This window comes from Anser brachyrhynchus (assembly GCF_964034855.1).
Source record: "Anser brachyrhynchus genome assembly, chromosome: 3".
Taxonomy (NCBI): Eukaryota; Metazoa; Chordata; class Aves; order Anseriformes; family Anatidae; genus Anser; species Anser brachyrhynchus.
The window spans coordinates 39503065-39526505 of NC_137696.1; the positions used below are offsets into that span (position 1 = coordinate 39503065).

Here is a 23441-nt window from a genome sequence, read left to right on the forward strand (position 1 = left end):
GCGGTGTCACATGGAGGGGCTTCAGCCACTGTAGCTGAGCAGCGTTGCTGCTCCCTGAAGGGACCTGGCTCCCCAGGAAGCAGGTGACGCATCTTAAAGGGTGAGGGTGCTGAGACAAGGTCCTCAGGGTTTATGGGTTGTCCAACAACACTGTGGTATCAGTGATATGCTGTGAAACCCTGGAACACAAGCCTGTGTGTGCCCAGAGGTGGGAATCAGATGAGCTGGGGATCTATACCGGAAGCAGCTTTTGCAACACCTCCATTTAATTCTTCCTCTTTCACTATCCATCCAAATCTGAGGTTCTGAAGCCTGCAGGGGAAAAAAAAAAAATCAACAGCCTACACAGAGCATTATCATACATAGGGATGCAATCAACTTTGTTAACCGGAAAGTGCCAGAGAAAACCAGTGCTGGTATTTCTTGAACTCAGGGCTGGCATTACTCCGGTAGCATTTTGTGTGCCTTCATCATGATGCCCAAGGATCCTGCCTTGTTCCACTCCATCAGTTCCGTGGCTGTGAATTAAATTCTGTGCAAATGTTTTGGATGAGTGGATTAACAAATTGGTAGAGGTTGTCAAATTCATCCACAAAGAAGGAATGCTCCTTATCTGGATCTGTTGCGATGGCTTCCAGTTCATCTTGGGCAGCCCAAGCAACTCCAATGGAGTAAGCTATAACTCCTGGAAAGAAACCCAGAGATAAGAATGAGCATAATAGTTTTCATTGCATTAAATTAAATTGGTTAACACCAATACTGCAAACATAGTTACTAGGCCACTAAAAATGGGCAATGAATTGCGGTACCTTCTCTGTATAAAAGTCGCATTGTCAAATAGGAAGAAAGGCCTGGTTTGTGCATTGGAACACTGCCTGTTGCCAACAGCAAAAAGGCTTAGACAATAGTAAAGCTCTAAATGGGGATCTGAACAACAGCTTCTTGCTCCAATGTCTTACAATTGTGCTGTGAGATGTATGAATATCCTGACTGGAAAGCCAAAGGAGGCTTCATGGGTTACTAAGACAGCAGAAATCTGCAGAGATCTCCTAGGCTTAGCTGCATCTTTCTGCATCTGTATGATTTTTTTGGAAGTTCCTCATTCAGACAGAGAACAGATGCTGCTCTTGTTTAGAGCTTGATGGGATCCCAGGATGAGGTGCTATGCTTCCTTCCTAAGGGTTCCTCCAGTGTCTCCGCGTGATAGCAAACTGTGTTTCTCTGACCTGGATAAATGTGGAAGTGTTCAGGAAGAGCAGATAACAGAAGAGCTTACCATTTTGGTGAGCTGCCATGGCTGGCACTCGGACATCATCATAAGACCTGCCATCTGTAATCAGAATCATGATCTTCCTTTTGTTGGGTTTGGATTTGGTGAACAGTTGCTCGGAGGTGTAGCTGATGGCTGCCCCTGTGCTGGTCCCACCACTCCAGTAACTGATCCTTTTGATAGCACTCAGCACGTCCTGCTTAGTGCTGTACTTGTCGAAGCTGAACTCAAGTCGTTGCTCATACGTGTACTGGACAGCTCCGATGCGGGTGTCGGTGTCCGAAATCTCAAATTCCTTGCTGATGTTGGCTACAAACTGGAGGACAGTGCGGAAATTGCCAGTGCCGACACTGCTGGAGCCGTCGATTACGAAGCCGATGTCGGCTGAATTGAGACACGTCTTGCTGCATACCAGCCGGTCGGTGTCGCAGACCCGCTTCACCAGGGGCTGGACGATCTTGTGTAGGCCAAACCAACTGGGCACGCTGATGGAATAGAAACCGTTTGTTCTGCACACTGCCTGCAAAACACCACAAGTATGAATGCAGCGGAAATTCAGTCCTCCCGCTTCAGCTGGGATTTTAGCTAAACTGTAAATTTAGGCTCCTGGAAAGAGCGATGCTAGAGTCTGAAGTGGCCTCTCCTCCAGTCACCATCTGCTTCCCTGGGAAATGACGTCAGTGTAACATCACAGATGCTTGTCTAAGGAGCCAGGTTTTTCTGCCCTTTTTTTAAAAAAGCTGTGGGATGGAGCTGATATTATAGCCGTGAAAGAAGTGTAATAACCAAGTTTGCCACCTGTCAAGCTTTTTCAGATAAGTTATATTGTTTGCAGGGAAAGCATCCAAATCACAGAGGCCCTGTTAGCATGGCTCAGCCTGGGAGCCCACGTGTTTGCCAGACGGCAACGTCAGCTCCTGCCCTCCCAGGGTCAGGCCAACCAGGAGAGTTGTGCCTGCTGACAGACCCTGCTGCCTTGATCTGAAACTTGGGACTGAAGTTGGTTTCTCCCTGGCTTGCACCCGTGTAAGCAGAAAAAAAAAAAAAGCAATGCAAAAAGCGCATGAAGATAGAAATATATATATGTATATATATCTTTGTAACTGAATGTTTGTAGGGAGCAGATTTGAGGGAAGCTTTTGGAGGATCAGTGGGAATCAGGTGAGTGCAATTAGGAAGCAGGGGCAGCACAGAGCAGGGAGTGGGGGAAATTGAGCATGTGGGGGTCTGGTGGGCTATTTTAGTGTCACGATGCAGCTGTGTCAGGTCACCATTCCCTTTTTACCTTCCTATCTTGAGTCACTTCTACTACCACTTGTGCTCTCTGGCAGGTTCACTGAGACTTGCTGTTGCTTTGCTTTTCTGAAAAGTAAATGCAAATAAGGCTATAGTCTAATTAAACGCTGACCAGAGACAGTGGAGCCCTCTGGAACAGCCCTGAAACTCATGGAAAAATATTTCATGGCAGAGTAACGTGGCTCAGACGGGAGTCTGTTTTCTGAAAATAACAGATATCTGCCCTGCTTCCTGAGCTCAGGCAGGTCTGGCACTTGGTAGATGCCTCCTGCCATAACCTTGTGCCAGCTTGTCCTGAGGCACTACTGAGCAGGCAACTACCATTAGTGCCAAAAGCAAGTAGTGCAAGGCTTGTGTTCTCTGTTTGTTTGTTTGTTGTTGTTTTGTTTTTCTGCACACGACAGGGATTTGTTCCTTTTCCAAGAGTTCATAGCAGCAGAAATAAATAACCAAGGAAAAATAACCCCCATCAGCTCAGCCATGGAAACAAAATGCTTCAGCTATCCAGTGTGGCTAACAACTGAGATGTGCCTGTGTGTAGTGTCCCAGCCCTGGTATGTGTGGGACCTGCTTGTCAGTGCAGCAAGGGCGCTGGGTTGTCAGGGATTCCCAGCCTTTGCCAGGTGGGAGAGGCACAGCAGGAGGTCACAGAAAGCTCAGGCTGTGCTTGTGCTTTGTCATGCTGCTGGACATTCGGAAAGCCTCTTGCCTCGGAATGACTGCAGGTTTCTGCCAATGGGTAGTCAGCAAAGAACTGTTTGCTCCGTGATGTGCCTCGGACCAGAGCTTTGCTGTCAGACAGGTTGCTGTCTCTCTTAGCAAGTTTCAGAAAGATCCCCTTTCTGGTTTCAGCACTGCTGCCTCTTTGTATGTGAGACATCAAGACAGTGTAAGCAGGACCAGAAGTAACCCTGAGAGGTAAGAAAGAAAGCAAAATGACCTTTGAGAGGGACTGCTTAAGCTCCCTGGATGAAATCACTAGAAAAAGGTTGAGTTTACACCAAACTTCCAGCCAGAGCCCAGCCCAGTAAGTACCTTGTCCACAAAGTTTGGCTCGATAACATTCTGCTTCTCATTTTCAGCAGCTGCTTCAATAGTGACAAAGAAAATGTTGATCCCTGATTCCCTGGCCAGCCTGGAGGCCTCCTCCACTCTGTCGGTTGGCCACCCATCCACCATCACCACGACCACGTTGGGCGCTCCACCTCTGTTTCCATTAGCATCCGAAAAGAAGTTTTTGTTAACAAACGAAAGTGCCTTTCCTGGAAAGAAAGAGGAGATTGAGGATGAGTTACAGGGCTGGCAGTGCTCTGTCTGGTGATGCCTGACAGTACCACCGGGGATATGAACAACCTACTCCTGAAATGGTGGACGGAGTGCAGGCCCAAGTTTTAGAGCCATGCTGAGAGCTGGGGAAAGTGGTTTCTGGGGCTGTGTGAGCAAGCAGAGAGGTCACCACTGCTGGTGCCAGCACCTCCTGAACCCTCTTGGCAGCTGTGCTGAGCCCCGTTTGCCCCCGCCTGGTGTCCCACAGCGGCTGGAGGTGACCACCAATGCATCAGTGGGATCTGTCCATGAGGAGGAAGGTAGATCCTGGCCACTCGTGATGGACTCGCAGCAGCCTGGACCAAGGAAGGCACATTGCAGGCGGAGCGTGTGCTCCAGCCAGCCCTGCCCCAGCACCGGGCCCTGCTGCTCATGGACTCCACAACCGGTGAGGGGGCACAAGCTCGCTCCAGGCCCCAGAGCCCTCCCCAAGCTGAGGCTGTTCACGCAGCCCATCACCTACCAACGTTGGAAAGTCCGCCTTTCTGTGGGATTTTCTCAATGGCGTTTCTTAGGTCCTTAGGGTTGGCATAAGTTTTTAGGTTAAATTCTGTGGAAGGGTCATCACTAGCAGATCAAAAGAAGAAATAAGAAGCAGTCGTCAGCTTTTTTTGCCTTACATACAGAAGTACAGGAGTTGTAGGAGCTGCCTGTGCTACCTGGCTCCTGGGTGTGAGCAGGCGTGAGGCCTTCAGCATGCACTAGCCCCACAGATGCTGCTGTCGGGGCGCACGCTCCCACCCAGTGGTGGTAGGAGTAGCTCTTTCCAGGCCATGCCAGAAGAGGGGGAAGGCAGCAGATGGGGACAAACTGCTCTCTTGAAGGAAGGAGCCCAACAAAATTTGTTAAGGCAGGGTGATGCCATTATCTGGCATGACTGTGCCCTGTTCCCTTTGGGTTCCCCCCAAGTCAGGGCTGGTCAGCTCACGCAGCTCAGGCTAACACACAGCCGCAGTAGAGGCCCCAAGATGGGAGTACCAGCACTGGCAACAAAATGCCCCCATGCCATGAATATGAGTGAGAATATAAGCTATCAAGGTGGCCGCACTGGTGGGGTTTTAGATAGCGTTTCAGCAACAAGCATCTCCAAATGTTATAATTCTTGTTTTGTGGCCGTAACGAAACAGAGCTAGGTCTGTAGTCTCTTGCGCATGAATGCATGCTTGTTTGTGCTCATCTCAGCACCTGTCGAAAAGACCATGGTGGGTGTAATTTTGGATCATATTCAAACTTAGGCAGCAGTAGAGGTGAAAAGCTGGATGACCTCGCTGCTGTGCTCTGCCCTGGCCTGTCTTCTAGTGCAGAAGCAGCCCTTACCCATACTGGACGATGCCCATCAGGGGCCCAGCGCTGCCAATGCCAAGGGCTTGAGCCACGTTACCGAGGAACTGCTTCTGGAGCTGGAAGCGGCGTTTACCGATGCTCCAGCTCCCATCCATCAAGAAGGACAAGTCAACCTTGCAACCTGAGGGGAGAGACAAAAGCGCGTAAAATATTTTTGGTCCTTTTTATAGCTGTACTTCCCGCAAAGTACAGCTGTACTTCTGCCTGTGTGCATGCAGCACCACTTTTGGGTGCTGCCTCACTCAGCTAAAAGTCCTTCTAGAAAACTTAGGCCTGCACCCAAACGCCTTCTGCTAATGACACAGATGAGCCCGATCTTTGTGTTTCTGCAAGTGCTGCCTGCAGTGCCTACCAGCCCGCCCTTACTTCTCCGCATGTTAGTGGTGACTCACTTGGCAGCTGGACCGTGACCCGAAGCGGGATCAAACATTTGGCTTAACTAGAGCGCTAACATTTTCTCCTGCCGTCTGCATCTCTTGATTTCTCTCCGATGGTGCCTCCTACCAATCAGACTCTCCAAAACAGTGTTTTAATCATTAGATAGCCCGAAGGCAACAAAGTGCCGATTGTTCCTACCGGCTTATGCAACTGCCTCCCATCTCATTACTTTCAATTTTTTTCTCCCGTAGCTGTCTGTTTTTCTAATTCTAATAATGCTGAATTATAGAAGCGTGACAGAAAACTGTGTTCTTTCACAGCAGATAGTGAGGCAAGGCTGGGAACTCACAACAAATAATACCTCAATTAACGTGCAAATTTTCATGAATTTCCTGGCCTTAAAAGGGAAATACATCATGCAATGTATACATGGGAAGTGGAAGTTTCTCAGCCAACAGGGGCTGAGCGTGCAGAGATTTACATGCCTGCTCCAACTTAATTCCTGGAGCCGATTCGGACGGCAGGAGTATTCCTGTGCTTGGACATCAGCAGGGCTCTGCAAGACAGCAGCCTACATCTGCTCTGCAGGGAGCTGTCCTGAGCTCTGCTTTCCTGCAGTGAGTTTGGGTCTGCAAGGGCAGATCCTTCCCCTTTTCTCCTCTTCCTTATTTCTGTCCCAGTTTTAGGTGTATTTGACTTTCTTTGGTTGGGCACCTTGGCATATGGGATGTTTGGGCCAGCGTGTAATGTAAAGTCCTTGAGCTGCAAGTGCTGTGAGACTCAGCTGCAGGAGGGTGGGCACGGGAGGCCCTGGAGGCCAGTGGGAGGGTGAGGCCCCCTCCCTAGGGAGGCTTTCTGGAAGGAGGAGGACCCCAATTCTTCAATCGCAATTTGCTTTCCCTTTCTCCTTCTCTTCTGGGCCCCATCTCAAGACGAGTTAATGGGCAAACCTGCCTTTTAATTATGAAGAGCTGTGCAAGGTTTGCTTTTTAGAGCAGGGAACAATTCCATCCTCAGACTGAGGGCTGCGTGATGCTCCTTCTGCTTCCCCACCAACACACAGACCCTCTCTCTTTGCTGGGTCCCTTTCTTAGGTGTTTTTTTCCCTCCCACACTCTGCAGCAGGAAGGGTGCCTGTGCCCGCATTGCCAAAGGAGTGCATGGTCAGCAGAGCTTGCCCGTCCATCCCTGGCTGCAGCGCATTGGTTTCCTGTACTCTGCCATTGAAACCCCCCAGAGAATCTGCGTGCCCCGGGACCATGGAGCTGCACTCGCCCCAGAAGAGGGAACGGTGAGCAGCCATCACCTGCCACCCAGGTAAGTCACACCTCGGCTGTGCTCCTGTTCCTACAGAAGCAAAATCTGACTGCGTCTGTCAGAGGGATCGGTGGAGATCGGTCGCCCGTCCTCCTTGGAGGAAAATGCATTCCTTGAGTTTCTTGGGATTCTTCAAAACTTCCCTGTTGCTACTTAATTTGAACACATTCTAGTAACAGGTAATTAACAAAATAGCATTGCTTAATTATGAAATTAATTCTGATGTACGTACTTGGGTTCCCCTGGGAGGTCGCCTCCAGTGGCTTCGGGTTCAGGTCCTCCTTTGAAGCGAAGCCTGGAGAGATGAAGGGGAGGCTCAGTCAGGGTGTGCCAGGGGCTGTCTGGCTCTGGGGGACAGAGGGGCGTGTGTGCAGGGAGCCCCCAGCCACCGCCCAACACCCTGTGGCCTGAGGCTGGTAAATGTGAGAGGGAAGCAAGGACGGGTTGCACGTCCTGGGAACTTTTCTCTTCCACCTGTGTCACCTCTAGGGTGGCTCCTGGTAAAACAAGAGCCCAGGCACTTCTAGAAATGACACTAAAATGTGTCCCAGTGGACAGACAGCTGCAAGCACTGAGCCAGCAAGTGTTTTTTGGCTGTTTGACTCCCCTCTGTGAGTCAGCCTCCTTGCTGCAAGCAGTGCTGCCACAGCGCCTGCATTTTGCTGGCTGTTTGCAAGGAGCTGCGCAATGCTGGAAGCAGACAAGTGATGGTTTCAGCATGTTGGTGTTCTGCCTGGAGAAGGGGGCATGGGCAACGCCACAGCTCACCACGTTACAGTGATGGAAGCAAGGCGAGCCATGGGGCTTCAGGTGTTCCCTGGAGGCTGGGTTAGTTTGGAAAGCACAGAGAAACAGTAAAGGGTGGTGGAGACCTACAGAAAAGTCATGGGAAACAGTCTCATGGGTTATTAGTGAATTTTAGCTGAGGCCCCAGCTGCAATGTTTGTATGCTACAACCTTGGGAACATGAGTTTTTGTCTTTGTGAGATCCTCTGAGTCACAGGGATTTGTGATTTCTGGTTTTAAAGGGTTTGAAAATGCTGAACTTCGCCCATGTCCTGAATGTCTGGGGAGGTGTCTCCAACCATGCAGCATCTCACTCCCAAGCAAAGACAAAAGCTGTTCCTTTTCACTAGAGCATGGCGAGATTAGTGGGATTTATCTGGGATAATCCTTAAAAGAGGCAACAATGATCAGACAAGCCCCAAACCAAACACTTGCCAAGGAAGCAGTTTGTCAAAAGAATTATTTCTGCAAGCTGCATATTGTTTCTATAAAAGGAGTAAGAGGAAGACTTCCTTAAATCTTCATCAACAAGTCAAGGAAAGACTACCGCATTCAGAGAGAGACAGTAGAGAGGTAACTTCAGAAAGAGTGAACTTAATATAGAAAAGAAGTTGGGAAGTTGCAAGGTGCTGCAGGGTTTGTGTCTCCACGGCAGTCAGCCTCCAGCAACCCTAGCATGAGAGCTAGGCATGACAGCATGAGAGCTAGGCATGACAGCTCCCGAGGTCCTGGACCACCTGAGTTGGTTGTTGAAGATCCTAATGACTGAGCTGTAATAATGCAGGGAACATTCAAGAAAATGGGGGGAAATACGAGCTCCAGCTCCCACCAGTCCAACTTCCATTTGCCTGGTTCATCTGAGAATTTATTAATTGTAAACTGAGGTTGGTGAAAATATTTGGCAAAGAACTCTGGCCAAATAAACCCAGCTCCTGGTCCCTTTGCCTTGCCTAGTAATGTTTGTATATATATGTGTGTGTATATATATATATATATATAAAATATATATAGTATATATATTTATATATATAATATATATTTATATTTATGTGTGTGTGTATATATATATATATATATGTAAAGATTGGTCCATCTTTCAAGAGTTGAGGTTATTCTAAATAGAAGTAAATGCTCAATTCTGGGCCCAGAAAAAGACCTGGGTTGACCTAACTCTTCCTTTTGCTGCTCTTAGGTCTGTCCCCTTCCTGCCTTTTGGAGGGGCTGGGGGCAGTGGAGCCGTTTCCACCCAGCAGCCGGTGAGGGTGTAAGGGCCTGTAGGTGTGATGAGGACATGGGCATGGCTCCGCACAGTGGGGCAGGTGTGCAAGAGGTGCGTGTGTAAGCGCTGCTCCTGCCCGAGGGTCACGCTGGATCTTACACAGGATCACACCACGTTTTTTTGGGGTGCTCAGTGCCAGCAGCCCCATGCTCTCTTACACCAATGAGAGCAAAAGAACTGAGCTGAAGCTGGGAGGAAGGAGAGCAGCTGGCAGTGGCATGGGGCCACTCTGTGGTGCCACTCAGCCCCAGCCATGTGGGGGGCATGGGCTGGCAGGAGGCACAGGGTGGTAGGAAGGTGACGGCTCTTTTTGCTGGCAGCACTGGCTGTGACACTTGGAACTGGCGTGGAAATCATGGGCAATGTGGAAAAAAAAAAACAAAGGAAGAAATGACTTGGAGCTGTGCATAACCTCTCCTTGTTAAGCAGAGGAAAATGACTGTGCTTTTTTCTTTAAAACCTGAAATACTCGGCAGCTTGCCCTTCATGACTGTGTGCGCTCCAGCGTGGCCTTTAATCAGGCAGAAATGGGACATTTCCTCAGTAGCAGACCAGCACTATGCTCCATCTCACAGCGCCCAGCACGTGCCAGCCTGGCACCATGTACGTGCAGCTCCCCACGCCTGCCTTACTCGAAGAACATAAAGTAGGTGGATTTAGTGCTGTCGTGAGGTTAGATATAAACATATGCCTTTCACTCTTGCAACCAAGTGGTACGAGGAAGTCAATTCATAGCTATCTGTCCCACACGTGTATCTGCACCTGATAAAATCTGCGGTCTCTACGCGGGCGCACAGCTGATGTGAGTCCCGTCAGCACGGCAAGCCCACGCGTGGGCAGCACGGCTCTTCTTGTTCTTGCCCTTATGAGTGACATTACCCGTTCCTAAGGCCATGGGTCAGCAGGCTGATTTATGCTTTGTTTAACAATAAGGTCACCCGCCAAATAACCTTCCCCACTAATTGGGGATGTGGTCAGTGTCTACGGGCCGCCCTGCTCTGCCGGTCCAATTTAATGTTGTTATTGCCATGGGAATTTCAGCTCAGTGCACGGGCAGCCTACTCCATGCTAATTAAAGTTCCCTTCACTGATTGTCACAGCTGTCCATGCTTATTAAACTTCCCATTCATTTCAGTAAGACAGCAGCGACTAGATGTGCGCCAGAAACCAGTCCTTTGAAGTGACAATCTGAATTCATCAGACTTTATCACACAGGCACTTCAGTTTCTGAGAAACTATTAATACTACATCCCTTCTCCCACACCCAACCTTTCACTGCATTTAATGCAATCTGTCATTTGCTGTCTCAGAATGCCCCTCTGTACCACTGGCGTTAGCACTGTAGCTTTTTCTAAATAAACACACTGAAGACTTAAGCTCCAACAGATAGAAGTGCATCCTCTCTCTGGCTTAGAGTGCCACTGCTAGAGAAGGGAAATCTGTTCCTGTTTGGGCTGACGCAAATTTTGACTAAACAGCCACCACTGCTGATACTGGATTTGCAAGCTGATGCAAATGGGCAATGCTGCTCATAGCAGCCAGCAGGAGGATTAGTCACGCCAGGGCTTTGAAGTAAGCAGAGCGTTCAAGGGAATTATCTTTGCAAGGGCCACCAGCACAGCCCTCTCAACAAAACTGGTGATGGAAAAGACATCTTACACTGGATGGTCCAGCTCCTTGTGTGAATGCTTTGTAATAAATTGTCATGTGCTTTGCATAGGCTGCTTTAAATGTTCCCAAGGAAAGGGGTCCCTTAAATATGGTCAATACTGGGACCTGCAGTTGCTAACTGCATCTAGTTAAGTTACTCAAGTCTTGTTCCTGTCTCTTGAGTCTGCTACCACTGTGTTTTTTTCTCACTCACCAATAGTTATAAAAATGTTGTCTTCTCCATATTCTCACTTTTTAAGGCTAAAATTATAAATTAAAGCTACATTATAAAATTTCAATAATATTTACTATTCTTTATTCTCAGTTTAAACCACTCAATCCTCATCTGAATGCCTTTCCTTCTTAAGTACATTGGCATCAGAATAATTTGTCAGCTTTTTCACTGATTGCATCTCTAGTCTGCCTTCTGAACTGTGGCATAACCAAAATAACTTATTATTTAGAAATGGATTTCAGCGGCTAGAACCCCTTTCCTGCAGGAGGGCTTTCCAGAGCTCACCTGTTTTGTTTTTGCTTTAGGCAGGAATTTGAGAATGATGAAGGCTCAGAGTAATTTTATCTACTAAGATGTAAACTACATACTTTATTTATCATTTTAAATACTGTAATTACTTCTTAAAATGAGATTGTTATCAGCAGTGTCATGGGCCTGATGCATAGTGTTAGCTTTCCCCATGTGTGGTGGAAACCAATTATTCCCAGACTAGTTACTGAATGTCTTAAATATTTACCTGTGTCAAAAAGGCTCAGTCCAGGTTTCCATAAGTCTGTTTCCATTGCTTTCATGCATGAAAGAAAAGACAAAGTGTTACTGAAAATAATGGAATTACTGGAGATTACAAAGCTCTGGCTCAATTTAAAAAGATCAATTCATACAGCGAATTGCCATTAACAAGTAGAAGCTAAGGGAAATCAGTAAACCTGGAAACCTTTACAGACACATTTCAAGCCGTATTTAACAGCCTCACATCACTGTCTCCAAAGCACTCATCTTTTTTATGAGTTTAAATATGTCTCTTCAAATCTATTTTGGTTTTGTTCCTCTACACTGACACTGAGGCAGTATACTGACTTCAGTATACTTTTGCTTGGCCTAGATTGTTTCCCACTGAAAATCTGCATGTCCGTATCAGTAGAAACCCAAAGAAGGCATCTAAGTCGTGTTTGCAGCCTATCAGGCATGGAAAAACTCCATCAGAGCTGATGATTTCATTAATAAACCCCAAAGTGTCTCTGTTCTTGGAACCTGCTGAAGAACTTTTCCAAGAAGTGATGTTTCCCTGACTAGACTGTCAGCTGATGTACTCTGAACTAGAGCCAGTGGGTGAACCACGCATAGGTTTGGGGAAAAAATAAATAAGTAAAGGAGCCGTGGGCTTGCCAGTGTCCTCCAGCCTAGTGAAGCACTGACCGTGCCATGAGATTGTCAAACCAGTGAGGAGCTGTCAGGTTCTTTGGGAGGGAAATTTTGCTGCATGAGTGAGATCGCTGAATAAGACACGTGCCCTCCTTTCAGATAGGAGAAACCCCTGATGTGTTTGATGGCTAAGGTGATTTTTCCAGGCCCCCTTCCCTCCTCATGCTGAGTGGGCACTGCTTAGACACACTATGATGAATGTGTAAAACTGAGAAAGCAAAAGGCTGAGAAGTCAGTCATGATACAGACAGAAGTTTTGCTGTGATTTCACTTAGGAGGAGAAGTAGGCTAAAGGAAGGACAGGTGTGGGTAACAGAAGGAAAGATGGGAGAACTATTCCTACTTTATCATCCACCTGGGCAGGAATACTGGCCAGAATTCTGTACACCCCTGAGGAGAGTCATGAGCATTGAGTGGAGATAGGGGTGGTGGCTGTGGAGCAGGACAACCCTATCCACAGCAAAGGTCTGGTGCTTATTTGTTACCAGTGGCCAACACGTTTCATGACTTCTGTCACTGAGAACAATGGATTTCAGTGAAGCCATCTTGTGAGAAGACAATCTCAAAAGGTTTGATTCATTCTCAAAGAGGGCTGACAAGTGTCCAATGGCTGCTAAAAGAAGATTTTTATGAAGCCAGTTCTCAGCCTGACTGGCTCAAAAAAAAATAAAAAAGGCCAAAGAGCAAATCTAGAATGAACAAACAAACAAGCACTTCCTGAGCCTTCTTTACAAACACAATGCTGTGAGTTTCAGGGAGAAAAAGTGCAGGAACTGCCTTGCACATGAAATGAGCGTAGGAGCTGTGCAAACATCTGCCCTTGTAAGCAGGGAAGTGAAATGAAGGATGCAGAGCAAGGAAATGTGTCTGTCCTGTGAATCACAGGCTTGCTTCTGCTGCCGGCTCATAGTCAAGGGCTACCCTCGGTGCAAGGCTGTGTGGCTGCAGCACAGGCTCTTCAAGCTTACTGACTTTAACATCAGAAAAGACAGATGGTTTTCAGTAACTTCAGGAAAAGACTGCTTTTTGTCAGTGAGAGTAATGCTGGACTTATGGAACTAGTTTGACTCAGACAACTGTGGGTCCTTCCAAATCCCTATGAGGGAGAGCTGTCTATGGCTTCTTTGAGCAGCCTTCTCATGGCTCACGTCCTTTGAAAACTTTCTGTGGTGAGAAGACCTTAATAAAGAAAAGCAGTAGTTAAGTGCCAAGGATTTGGGGTAGCTGGCTGCAAACATGAAGAATGCACTAATTTCTGAGCGATACGTAAATCTAGGCAAAAACTCTGTTCTTGGATGTAGTCCTAGACACATCACAAAGCAAGCTCTCAATGAAATGTGCATTGGAAGGAAAATGAGTATTCTTTTAAGTTGCTAAGGCCTTTTTTTTTTTCCCCTTGATGATGCCTATAAGAATCAAGAGTTTATTTTTAAAATACTATGACTGATACATATATATGTTTAATAATTGTATAATTGTCTTGGAAAAAAAATCTGGGCTAGGTGAGCACAGGATAGCAAGAGAGTTGATGTGTAATATCAAGAGCTTCTTAAGAACAGGTAGGGAGAAGCTGAGCAGATGAATGGTGTGTCAGGATGGGCGTTTTCAAAGCAAACCTTTTTGCTAACCTGAGCTGGAGAGAGGAAGTTCCTCGACAGCTTGGCCAAACCCACAGACCCAGTCACTGTTGTTTGCTGACCAGCATGTGCTCGCTTCACAGAATCAAGAAAAACAACTCTCCTTTCCAAGAAAGCAAGGAGTTGTCCAGGAATTTCCCTTTGATCGTGAGAGAAATTGGCTGCTTGGAAGTAACACTGAAGCAACAGTGAAGCAACACTGAAGCAACTGCTTGGAAGAGCTGCCAGAACCTGGGCTGAAAAAAAAAAGATCAGGACTCATGGGGAATACAGCAAGTGTATGTTTATGGGTTTTTTCCTTCTTGTTCTGTGACTGAGAAAACAGAATAATTCCTGATGGGAAATTTGTGCTTGAAATCATCTTGGATCTTAAGATGCCTTAAGCAGGTATGTTTGGTGGGGGTCAAACTCTGATTTTTATTCAAACTTGCCTCAGCGCTGCATTTCCCCTGCTTCTCTGGCAAAGATTTGGCTAGACAGAGAACTAGCCAGCACATCCTTTGGTCCAGATCATAGGGCTCTTCCCATTTCTGTCCCATCAGTAGGGCAGTTCTACCATCCCAGGCGCTCTCTCCCCTGTAGATGGTGTCATGTAATTAGTGCATTTTTGTCACTGACACCTTTGCAGGCAACATATTTGTTCTGCTGTTCTGTACAGGCACGTATCTGTTTCCCTTCTGAAGGTGTGCACTGGATTTTTGACAAAGGCAAAGAAGATTGGGGGAGGGCAACAAATGTGAGATTAGTAAAAGAAAATGGCTGTGCCATTGGTATAGCTAAAAAAAGAATATGAGAAAGACAATTATGGATGGAAACCAGAGGGAAGAGGCTGAGACTGAAACAAGGAGGAGCAGCGTAAAAGCAAGATTAACAATAATCTCAGGAGGGGCAGGAGTGCATCCATTTTAAATAGGCTGTAACTAGGTCAACTACAGGCTGTCGTTTTGATGGAGAGACTGCTGGGCAAGCTTACCCTAGCCTCTACTACTCAGGAAGTGCTACTGCATGAGGATGTCCTTGAGCCTTACTGTTGAAACCCTTGGCTCTGCCCTGTTGCAGTTCTCCTCCCACACCTCCCAGATCTCACCAGAGCTGTCAAGGCCCCAGGTGCACCCCCACGCCTCACAGCCTCTCCCTCCCCAGGGCGTTTAGCTGCCTGTGCTCTGGTCCTTCTCCCTGCTCTGGCTGCTCCTGGATAAAAGCCACCCCTGAGAAGCTCTGCCATCCCATCAAAGCAGAGCTGGTGTTTGCATGTGAACCGAGTGCTCTGGAGCCACGTGAAGTTGTCGGCAGCCATCCAGAGCACCCACTGAAAGGGCTGCTTGCTGATGAAGCAGCTGGTGAATTGCACAGCCAGGGAAGAAGGAAAGCATAGATGATGTCTCTCCCCTCAGTGTTAAAGGCAATCTCTATGTTGCAATCAGCCTGGAGGCTCCCAGGAATAACAGGAACAGAACAAAATTTAGCTTGATCATAGACCTGATAGGCTGCACAGGGCTGGGATTTTGTTCCTCATTTTGACTAACAAATAAGGAGAACTGCAAACGCTGTGGTAGATGTTGATTCCCACGGCCTGAAACAACAGCTCGCCAGTGACATAGCTGTCCTTTGCCTTCTTGTTCTGGAAGCTGCTAGTTGGTATTCAGTGCAGGAGGCTCACCCTGGTGCTTCTCCAGCACACACGGAAACCATCTGCAGATCTGCCTATGCTAATTAGCTTGTGGGCTAATTTGGGGTTAGTAAAACCGTGAAAGCGAGCAGAAAACCTGCTCCTAGCAGTCTGGCTCACCTAGGTGGGCTGGAGACCCAGCAGGCCTCCGGAAAGCAGCAACAGGCTCTTGGCGCTGAATACCTGTGTGGTTTGAGAAAGAGCGTGAGGTTAGATGTCAGCTGGCCAGGAGAGAGAAGCAGGACCACCAGGAATATGGGGGCCCAAAATTATCTTTCTGTACATGTTTTCAAACAAAATGGAAAAGGAAAATGGAAACTAAGGATTAAAAAAAAAAAAAGCTGAAGAATTTAAAAGCTTAAGGAGGGTGGAAAAGCAGAAGAAAGGACTCTGAATGTTAGTAGGTGCTGTAGTTCTCCTGTGCACTGGAGCAATGGGCACTGGATCTTGAGATGCTGGCTGTGCTCAGGGGCTGGAAACTGAAAGAACTTGTCTCCTCGCAGGGTCAGAGCGATGGACCCCAAACTTCCACAGGCACAGAGTTCCCCTGTCATTTTGTAACAGCAAATTTTTTAAAAGACCCATGTGAATGGGTTTAGGGTATTGTTCTGGGAACAAAGCTAGGTTTAATTATTCCCATTACTTTATTTTTATTTTTTTAAGGAAGTTACACTATTGTCACGCAGTAACAACTGTTATATCTGCTCAGTAGATGCAAGTGGTGGAACCAGCTACAAGGAGAAATCAGAGAAGTGATCGCTTACCTGTATTGGGTCGTAAAATATTCCTGTTACTTGCAGATGTGGAAGTGCCCCTGAATGCTTTGAAAATATTGTATTGGTTAGTACATGGAACCAAAAGACAAAATGTTCTAGTAATAAAAAAATGCTAGTTATTAGTAGTAGAATACATACCTGTATTCAGTCCTCTTCCTTGTGCAGCCTGAACCTGTCCTGTAGACATCAAAATGTAGAAGTGTTATTTGTACCATGTTTGGTGCAGGACTACTGCTACCTGGGATTTTCAAAGAGTCTCATTTTATAGCTATCAGAGTTCATATATAGAGAGTTTTCATTAATATCCTTCCTGAGATGTTAATGCTGTACATTTTAAGGCAGTTTAAAAAAAGAATTGCCTTGCTCTGCCTGTCACATACATTAGATTAGTTAACATTCACTTATGAATATTACTTATAAATGTCTTTGGTCTATATTTAAGGTGTTTGTAGTTAATGTTGTGATTTACTTTCCTTTCTAAGTATCCCTAACTCAATTGCTCATGCTTATTTGGTTTTATTTCTATTTCAGTACTATCCAGTTGTGCAGGCTGTGTGAGGAAGGTTAAAAACAAAACAACATCCAGACCAGATACTACTCTTCCTCCAGAGAGCTTACCATGTAAGACAAGAGATGGTGAGTGCAAGCAGGCAGACTGTAAATAATGAAACAATGATAAAAATAATGTGGGAGAATTCATGTGTCTGAAGTGTCTTCATCACTGTCTATACAAAATGCTCTTTTAAGGTGATTGGGTTAATACATTAAATTCCCATTGTTCAGAAATACTGAAGGCTCAAAATGCTTGCAGAAGATCAAGTCTTCAATCATGCTTTTCTTCTCATTACTTATTCTTATGAAGTTTGTTAACAAACTTACACCTTAACATTGCAAAACCTGCTGAAATTGGTGGGAATGTTTACCTGACTTCTGTGAACACTGGGCGGGGGCCCGCGAGATATTTTTCTCAATAAAATACCATAAATGAGACCATTTTGAATGGTTGTCTCAGAAAACAGGAACAGGTGCTTCCTGGGGACTTGATATTGCAAAATTAGTGACAGCAAATAGTTTGTGCATGACCCAATCTCAAATCTTCACAAGGCAATGGAAGTCCTTTGATGGGATTTTTAGAAGCTGTGCTGAGAGAGCTCGCAAACTCCGGAAGCCAAAGAGATCCTGTTTTAGTAAATTGCAGGCTCATCTGCCAGACTTTTGAACTCTGTAGGCTTCTAGCTCTGGCTCCAGGTGATCTGCAGTTAGCAGAGGCTGCCTTTTCAGGTTCTGGAGAGGAAGGTCTGCTTATGCAGCAGTGTTGTACAGAGGTGGGCATGCTTTCCACACCCAAGATGGGTACATGCCAAAGAGCTGAAAGAAAACTAACTTTGAGCCTGAGAGCTTGTCTTGGTTTGGGTTTGTCACAGCTGAGCTTGAATGTCTATGTAACACCATTTACAAGGTTAGTAGAAACAGAGTACAGGAGGGTAAGAAAGAGATTAGCTCAGAAGTGTTGTGTGCCACAGTTTTTGCTTAGTGCCTCCACACCCTTGAGCAGCCTGGCTTGCCTTCTTCGCTCCTTTGGGTGTTGCTGGGCCCGCGGGGCTGTTTGCTCTTGTTGTGCCACCCCAAGGCATCCCTGCAGTATGCTGGTTTCTGCTGGGAGGAGCATTGTGGTGGTAGAGGGGAAAAGTGGTAATCATGTTTCCAGGGCCTACAAGGCTTGTTCTTCCTTTGATTTGGAAAGCCAGAGAGTCTGTGGCATGAAATTGTGTGTCTGTTAAAGCAGTGCTCTGTGCAAGCCAAAAGCTGAGCAACAAGTTGAACTGCGGACAGTCAGTAACCAAGTGATTGCAAGAAAAAGGCCAAAAAATAAAAGCAGTGGAGTAGAGAAAACTTTTAAACACCCCAATTAGAGATGTTCCAATTCAGATCAATGCTGTGGTGGTAAACAGCAAGAATGGCTGTACATAATGTATGGCTAACAGGGCAAGGAATGAGCATGCAAGGGAAATCCAAGACCAGCTCTGGAAACAGTGCTGGTCTGGGCTGGGATCAGCAAAATGCAACCATGCTGGGGAAGAGCTCTGATCTGCCACGGAGGCTGATCCCAGCCATGGTTGGAAGCAAGTCTGTAGTGAGTGGGAGGCGTGGAGGCAGGAAAGGATGGCAGGGTAGCAGAGAGAATTGCATTTTGGGGTGGTCCTTACAAATGATGGAAACTCATGTGAAAAGATGAGCAACTACTCTGTGCAAGTAACACAAATGCACTCTGCAACTTGGTCAGTCCCCTTGGTGGTCTGAGCAGTCGGAGTTAACCTGGGGGGAAAGGCAGCATCCAAATGCAAGCTTTAGCTGTTCCACCTAGTGTCCAGATGGAGCTCTTATCCCCCTTATCCTGTGCTTCCCTTTTCCTGTAAGTATGAACCCTGATGTTTTCACACTGTTGGTTGAGAGCTTTCAGTGCTTTCTATACTGCTCTCAATGATGTCTTTCCTTTTTTTCTTTTCTTTCTACTCTTACTACTACAGTAAGTCACAGCTGGGGATGAAAGCACAGCAGTGTACAGTGGTAGGCAGCTTGGGGTCACTGGCTTAAAAGAGATGCAATGGTTGAACTGAGCTGGAGCGCACGGCAGGCACTCGCTGCCTGATGTGGAGGTGCCAGCTCAGTGCTTCAGTCTGGCATGGAAGATGGGGACATGACTGTGATCACAGTGTTCACAGAAGCACTGGATTTATAACCAATCCTTACCTAGGGTCTAAGCAGCTGTGCAGGAAAGGATTGCTTGAAGAACTGGGACAGGAGAGGGCAAGTGTGTTCATGGCTCCTGCGAGCATGCTGGGTTAACTGCTGTTGGAAAGAGGCAGAAGCTGTTGTTGTACCAGAGCACAGCTGAAATTTGAGTTGTGCCCAGAGCAGAAGAGGCTTTGTATCCACTTTCAAAACCCATTGCTATTGCTAGTTCCTCCTCAGGATATTCCTGTGCTGCATACTGCACTGGTGAGCGCTGCACTCTTTAGTAGGGCAGGTAAGGAGGAATAAGCTGTCAAATGCCATGCTAGATACATCAGTGTTTTTTCATTAGCAGTTTTGCCACATTGAAGTCTTTAATGCAGGAGTCCTCTGATGGAGCAGTCTCAGAAATTTTGGTGATTCCACATCTTTGACAAAAACAGAAGGTAAAGGGGAAAAAAGAGGAAGAGCTAGGATGGAGTTCTGCTCCTGCTCCAATGCCCTAAGCTGCGAGTCCTGCTTTGCTTTTGCCCCTGTGAACTTTTGCCAGTACTAGTGGCTGGAAATGAAAACACCTTAGCTAATAGCAGACACAGCTGTTCTTCTGACTGTGCTCTGTTTTAACATTATTTACTTCTGAAGTGTCTTTTGCAGGTGAACTGTGAATGCCCTGTGAGAAGTAGGTCTGCAAATCCCTGTGAGCCAAGATGTACAGGAGAACATTTGACTCTGTTCGGTCAAGCCAAACTCTGGTTATGCCCAAGGGCAACTTCAGAAACTTCAGTTTGAATAACAGGAGTGAGTTCAAAAGACTCCTCAGACAGACAAAACTGATTAACTGCTTCATGTGTGGTTACAGCTTCAAAAGTAGATATGTACTTTTTGTTTGTTTTGGTTTTATTTGTTTGTTTTCAACAAGCTGTTCTCCTTCAGAATCAAGAAGAGATCAGGATAATTCAGGAAGCCAGATGCTGAGCAGTGACTTGCTGGACATGGTCCTAGAAATGAAGTCCATGAAGTCAGAAGTAGGTCTCCACAATTTCAGTGTTACCAAAACTTCACCCTCAACACACATCTCTTACTGACTGGGTAACCTCAGATGGGTTTTTCTAATTGTCAGTAAAAGACAATAATGTCCTCTTTTTTGCTCAGCCTGAGGGAACATGAAATAGAAAAGAGCAACAAGCAGGACCAGGTTTACAGGCACATTAGGTACCAAATGATGCAGTTTCTCACTGAGACTAATCTGCTTTGAATTGTGTTAGCACTTCTGTTAATCTTGCCATACACATACTTGCACATTTGATGCAGTAAGATTAACCCCCATATCGTGGAGCAGGGCAGGAGCATGGTCTGTTGGTCTGGGTGTGCAGGGTCCCTTGTTCTTAGCCCTCCAAGCAGGAGGGAATTGATGAAGGGGGATGCTCATGGTGCGGGCAGGCTTTCTAGGCAGACGTAGTGAGGTAGGAGACTTCTGGGCTCGCAGCTGAATTTGATTTAATGATGCTTTCCCTCAAGACCTGAATTGGCCAGAAGATGCCTGCCATGTGCTTTGGCTCTGAATTACTCGGCTGCAGGGATGGCCAGTTAGGTGTGTGAGAGCAGAACCAAGCTCAAGGCACTCAGAAGTTGCAACAGAGTATAAAACCTCCCAGATCCCTTTCATTCAAAAGCAATCATATCCTCATACTCAGAAACTTGCAAACAATTGAAAATGTTCTCCTTTCCTTGGCTGCACAGCTGAGCAATTACAGATTGCATGGGAAATCTCCTCTACATGTTTGCATTGCAGCCTGTGGCTGGAATGGAAGCAGACTTCTGGGTGAAGATACAGAGCTCTGAACAGCTGCCACTCTGTTGTCAAAAACACAAGTGGCATGCCAGGAATAACATCACATTTATGCCAGGCTCAGGACCACAGCCTAAGGTTTCCAAAAGAGCATTGGTCTAATTTAAATCAGCATTTCAGAGCTCTCAGCCCTAAGTTCAGACAGCAATGCAGCCATCTGTATTATATATCTTACAACTAAATGAGATTTTCCTGTAAGAGGGTAAGACAGAAGGAAGCAATAGGCAAATACAATTCAAACAGCACAAGCTTTATCTCAAGTGTTGCAAAATCCAGCATTTTTCAAGACTGAAATATGCAGCTATTTGCTAGAAAGGCTTCCCCAGAGGTATGGGTGATCAGCATCTCTGACAATCAGGCCAAGCATCTATTTTTGAGTTTAAATCCAGCTTGTATTCAACCACTGACTTTGCTGAGGCTTGAAAGGTTATTGAATCATTGCTACCTTAAAACACATTTTATTGAATGCCTTGTGGCACATACTTCTTCACAGTACTTACTTGATGCTGCAGCTGCCACAGATGAGTATGCTGGGTGGACACTGCTAGAACCTGAAAATAAGATATTTTGATTTTCAGCTATTGAGCCATAATAAATTGCATTTTTTATTTTTATATATTTTTTTTTTACTACTAATAAACATAGGAGAGAAGAAAAGACTAGGGAAAACCAGGTGTGCAAAAATCATGAGGATAGTTCCATCACAGTGTTTTTATCTTTGAAATCAAATAGCCGTTACAGAAAATATATTATAACTTTCATTTATTGAAAGTTATCACAGAATTAAATCTAAAATGAGTCTTGAGCTATTTGTTGAGCACTTTGTCCAGACATATGAATCAAGGAAATATTTGTTTACTACTGCAATTGAAAATTATCACAGCATTTGGAGATGGAGAGCTTCCTCCTACATGAATCAGTTTAGATGCCAGTATATTATATGCAAAGGTAAGGACTAACCATAATTGCTGTGCTTACTGCGGATGAACTCTTATCTTGGAGAATCTACACGTTTATGTGAGGCACACTGATTTTGCATGTGTCTCAAAGGCTGTACAGCTCTGACTCCAGCCCATCTACTGGAATTAATTTCCTTATCCACTCTGCATGTCTGCATTGAATTGCTGAATTCATGATCTACTGAATAATGGTATGTTCAACTGCCTGCCTTGTTCCTTTAATTCTAGCAGAAGTGTTGGTCAGGAGGAAAGCATTGCAAACATCCATGCTACTGACCTGTATCTCTGACCCTGTGCTGCAGTCCAGGTCGAGACTTGGCTGCAGCTGCAGCTGTCGTGGTTCTGGTCGTTGCAGGTGTTGTGGTTGGCTTTGGTGTTGTGGTGAAAGGATCTGTGGTCGTGCTTGTTGGGGTTGGGGTTGTGGTGGCCAGTTGTATAGTTGGTGTTGGTACCGGCGATGTCTGATCTCCCTTGCGGCCTGTGTCCCCTGTAGGAACATCGACACAATCACCCTATGAAGTTCTATGTGACACACGTGGAAACATCATTAGTAACGCTCCCTGTTTAAGACAACCAAGTCACTGGTGTTTTCCTCAGGGTGTCCACAAGCATCCTCATCTGTGGACCTCATGCCATGCATGCCTGTTTGATGCTGTCTGGAGGTGCTGACAGCAGCCTGTCATAGCCTTAGTGTTTCCTCTACACTTTCTCTGTTTTAAACAGGAAAACCTCGCTGCCTGACAGATGTCTCAGTCCTATGCAGGGTTCAAACAGCCAGTTGCAGTTTCTGTTTTGCCATCATCTTTTCTCAGTGTAATTAAGCTGTTAGAAAGTCCATATAAATGGAAATCAACTGACATCTGGTAATAAAAGATGGCAATTTTGAGTCATAGACCAGAATAAAATATGCATTGCCTACTGCATCACTGAAATGCTCTTGGCAGAAAGCTTTTAGGGGAGGGTGATTCAGGAGTGGGTCGGGGCAGGAGCAGCACGCATAAGGGCTTTGGCTGAGGGGCACGGAGGAGAGCACCGCCTGGGAGGTGCCGATTTCATCTCACTTTGACTCAGCTCACAGTTGTTACTACTTTTAAAATGTATCATCTGTCGTGAGAACAGACAATTCTAGTTGCAAAAATGTGCATACTGAATAGCATTATACAAAGTTTTTAGCATGTTTACAGTCCTTTCAAATTGTTATCTTAGAAAGGAGCCTTTCCTGTTATCTTTTCAATCTATCTACCAAAAACCACCCTAGAATATATTCCATGTTCACCTCAGTCTTGCTCCTCTCCTCCCTGCCCGTATCCCTGGGGATGGCCTGACAGGCTGTGTGCACTGAAAGGGAATGGTGTGCCTTTATGCAGTCTATTCATTGCTGCACAGCACAAGCTTGCATTTTATTGCTGGATGTTCTCCTTTTGGAAAGCACCATCATGAAGCTGTCTGGTGGATTAATTACCACCTAATGCTAGCCAGTGAAAAACTCAGACCTCAGACAGTTTTAATGGGATAATGCTGAAAGAGAGCTCAGAAGAAAAACAAAACAACTCAACCAAAAAATCAGCGTGAATGGCTCTCTTTGGGCTGAGCAGTGCCCTGCTCCACACTGCCGCGCTAAAAGCAAGAAGACAGAGGGCACAGTGATTCTTCCCATGGGATGTGGTGCTGCAGAAGCCAGGAGCGGGCATGTCAGCTCTCTATAACCTAGGCTGCATGGAGCAAGGAAGCTGC

At 46.1% G+C, this 23441-nt stretch overlaps 1 protein-coding gene across 3 annotated transcripts in view; it reads right to left on the minus strand.

The window, feature by feature from the left end:
- Window positions 1-248: 248 nt before the first annotated feature.
- VIT (vitrin) overlaps window positions 249-23441 on the minus strand; it is a 51833-nt gene continuing 28640 nt past the window's right edge. For 2 of the 3 annotated variants that reach the window (XM_080584749.1, XM_080584750.1), the window contains exons 8-19: window positions 21985-22194; window positions 21249-21299; window positions 16305-16343; window positions 16155-16211; window positions 15511-15573; window positions 11399-11446; window positions 7164-7226; window positions 5210-5357; window positions 4356-4459; window positions 3602-3828; window positions 1277-1790; window positions 249-685 (exon numbers count right to left, since the gene is read on the minus strand). In XM_080584749.1, coding sequence (XP_080440875.1) covers window positions 507-685; window positions 1277-1790; window positions 3602-3828; window positions 4356-4459; window positions 5210-5357; window positions 7164-7226; window positions 11399-11446; window positions 15511-15573; window positions 16155-16211; window positions 16305-16343; window positions 21249-21299; window positions 21985-22194 — 1703 coding nt within the window. In that variant the 3' untranslated portion in view covers window positions 249-506. The remainder of the gene's footprint in view (window positions 686-1276; window positions 1791-3601; window positions 3829-4355; window positions 4460-5209; window positions 5358-7163; window positions 7227-11398; window positions 11447-15510; window positions 15574-16154; window positions 16212-16304; window positions 16344-21248; window positions 21300-21984; window positions 22195-23441) is intronic. The other variant, XM_080584751.1, reaches the window with a different exon arrangement.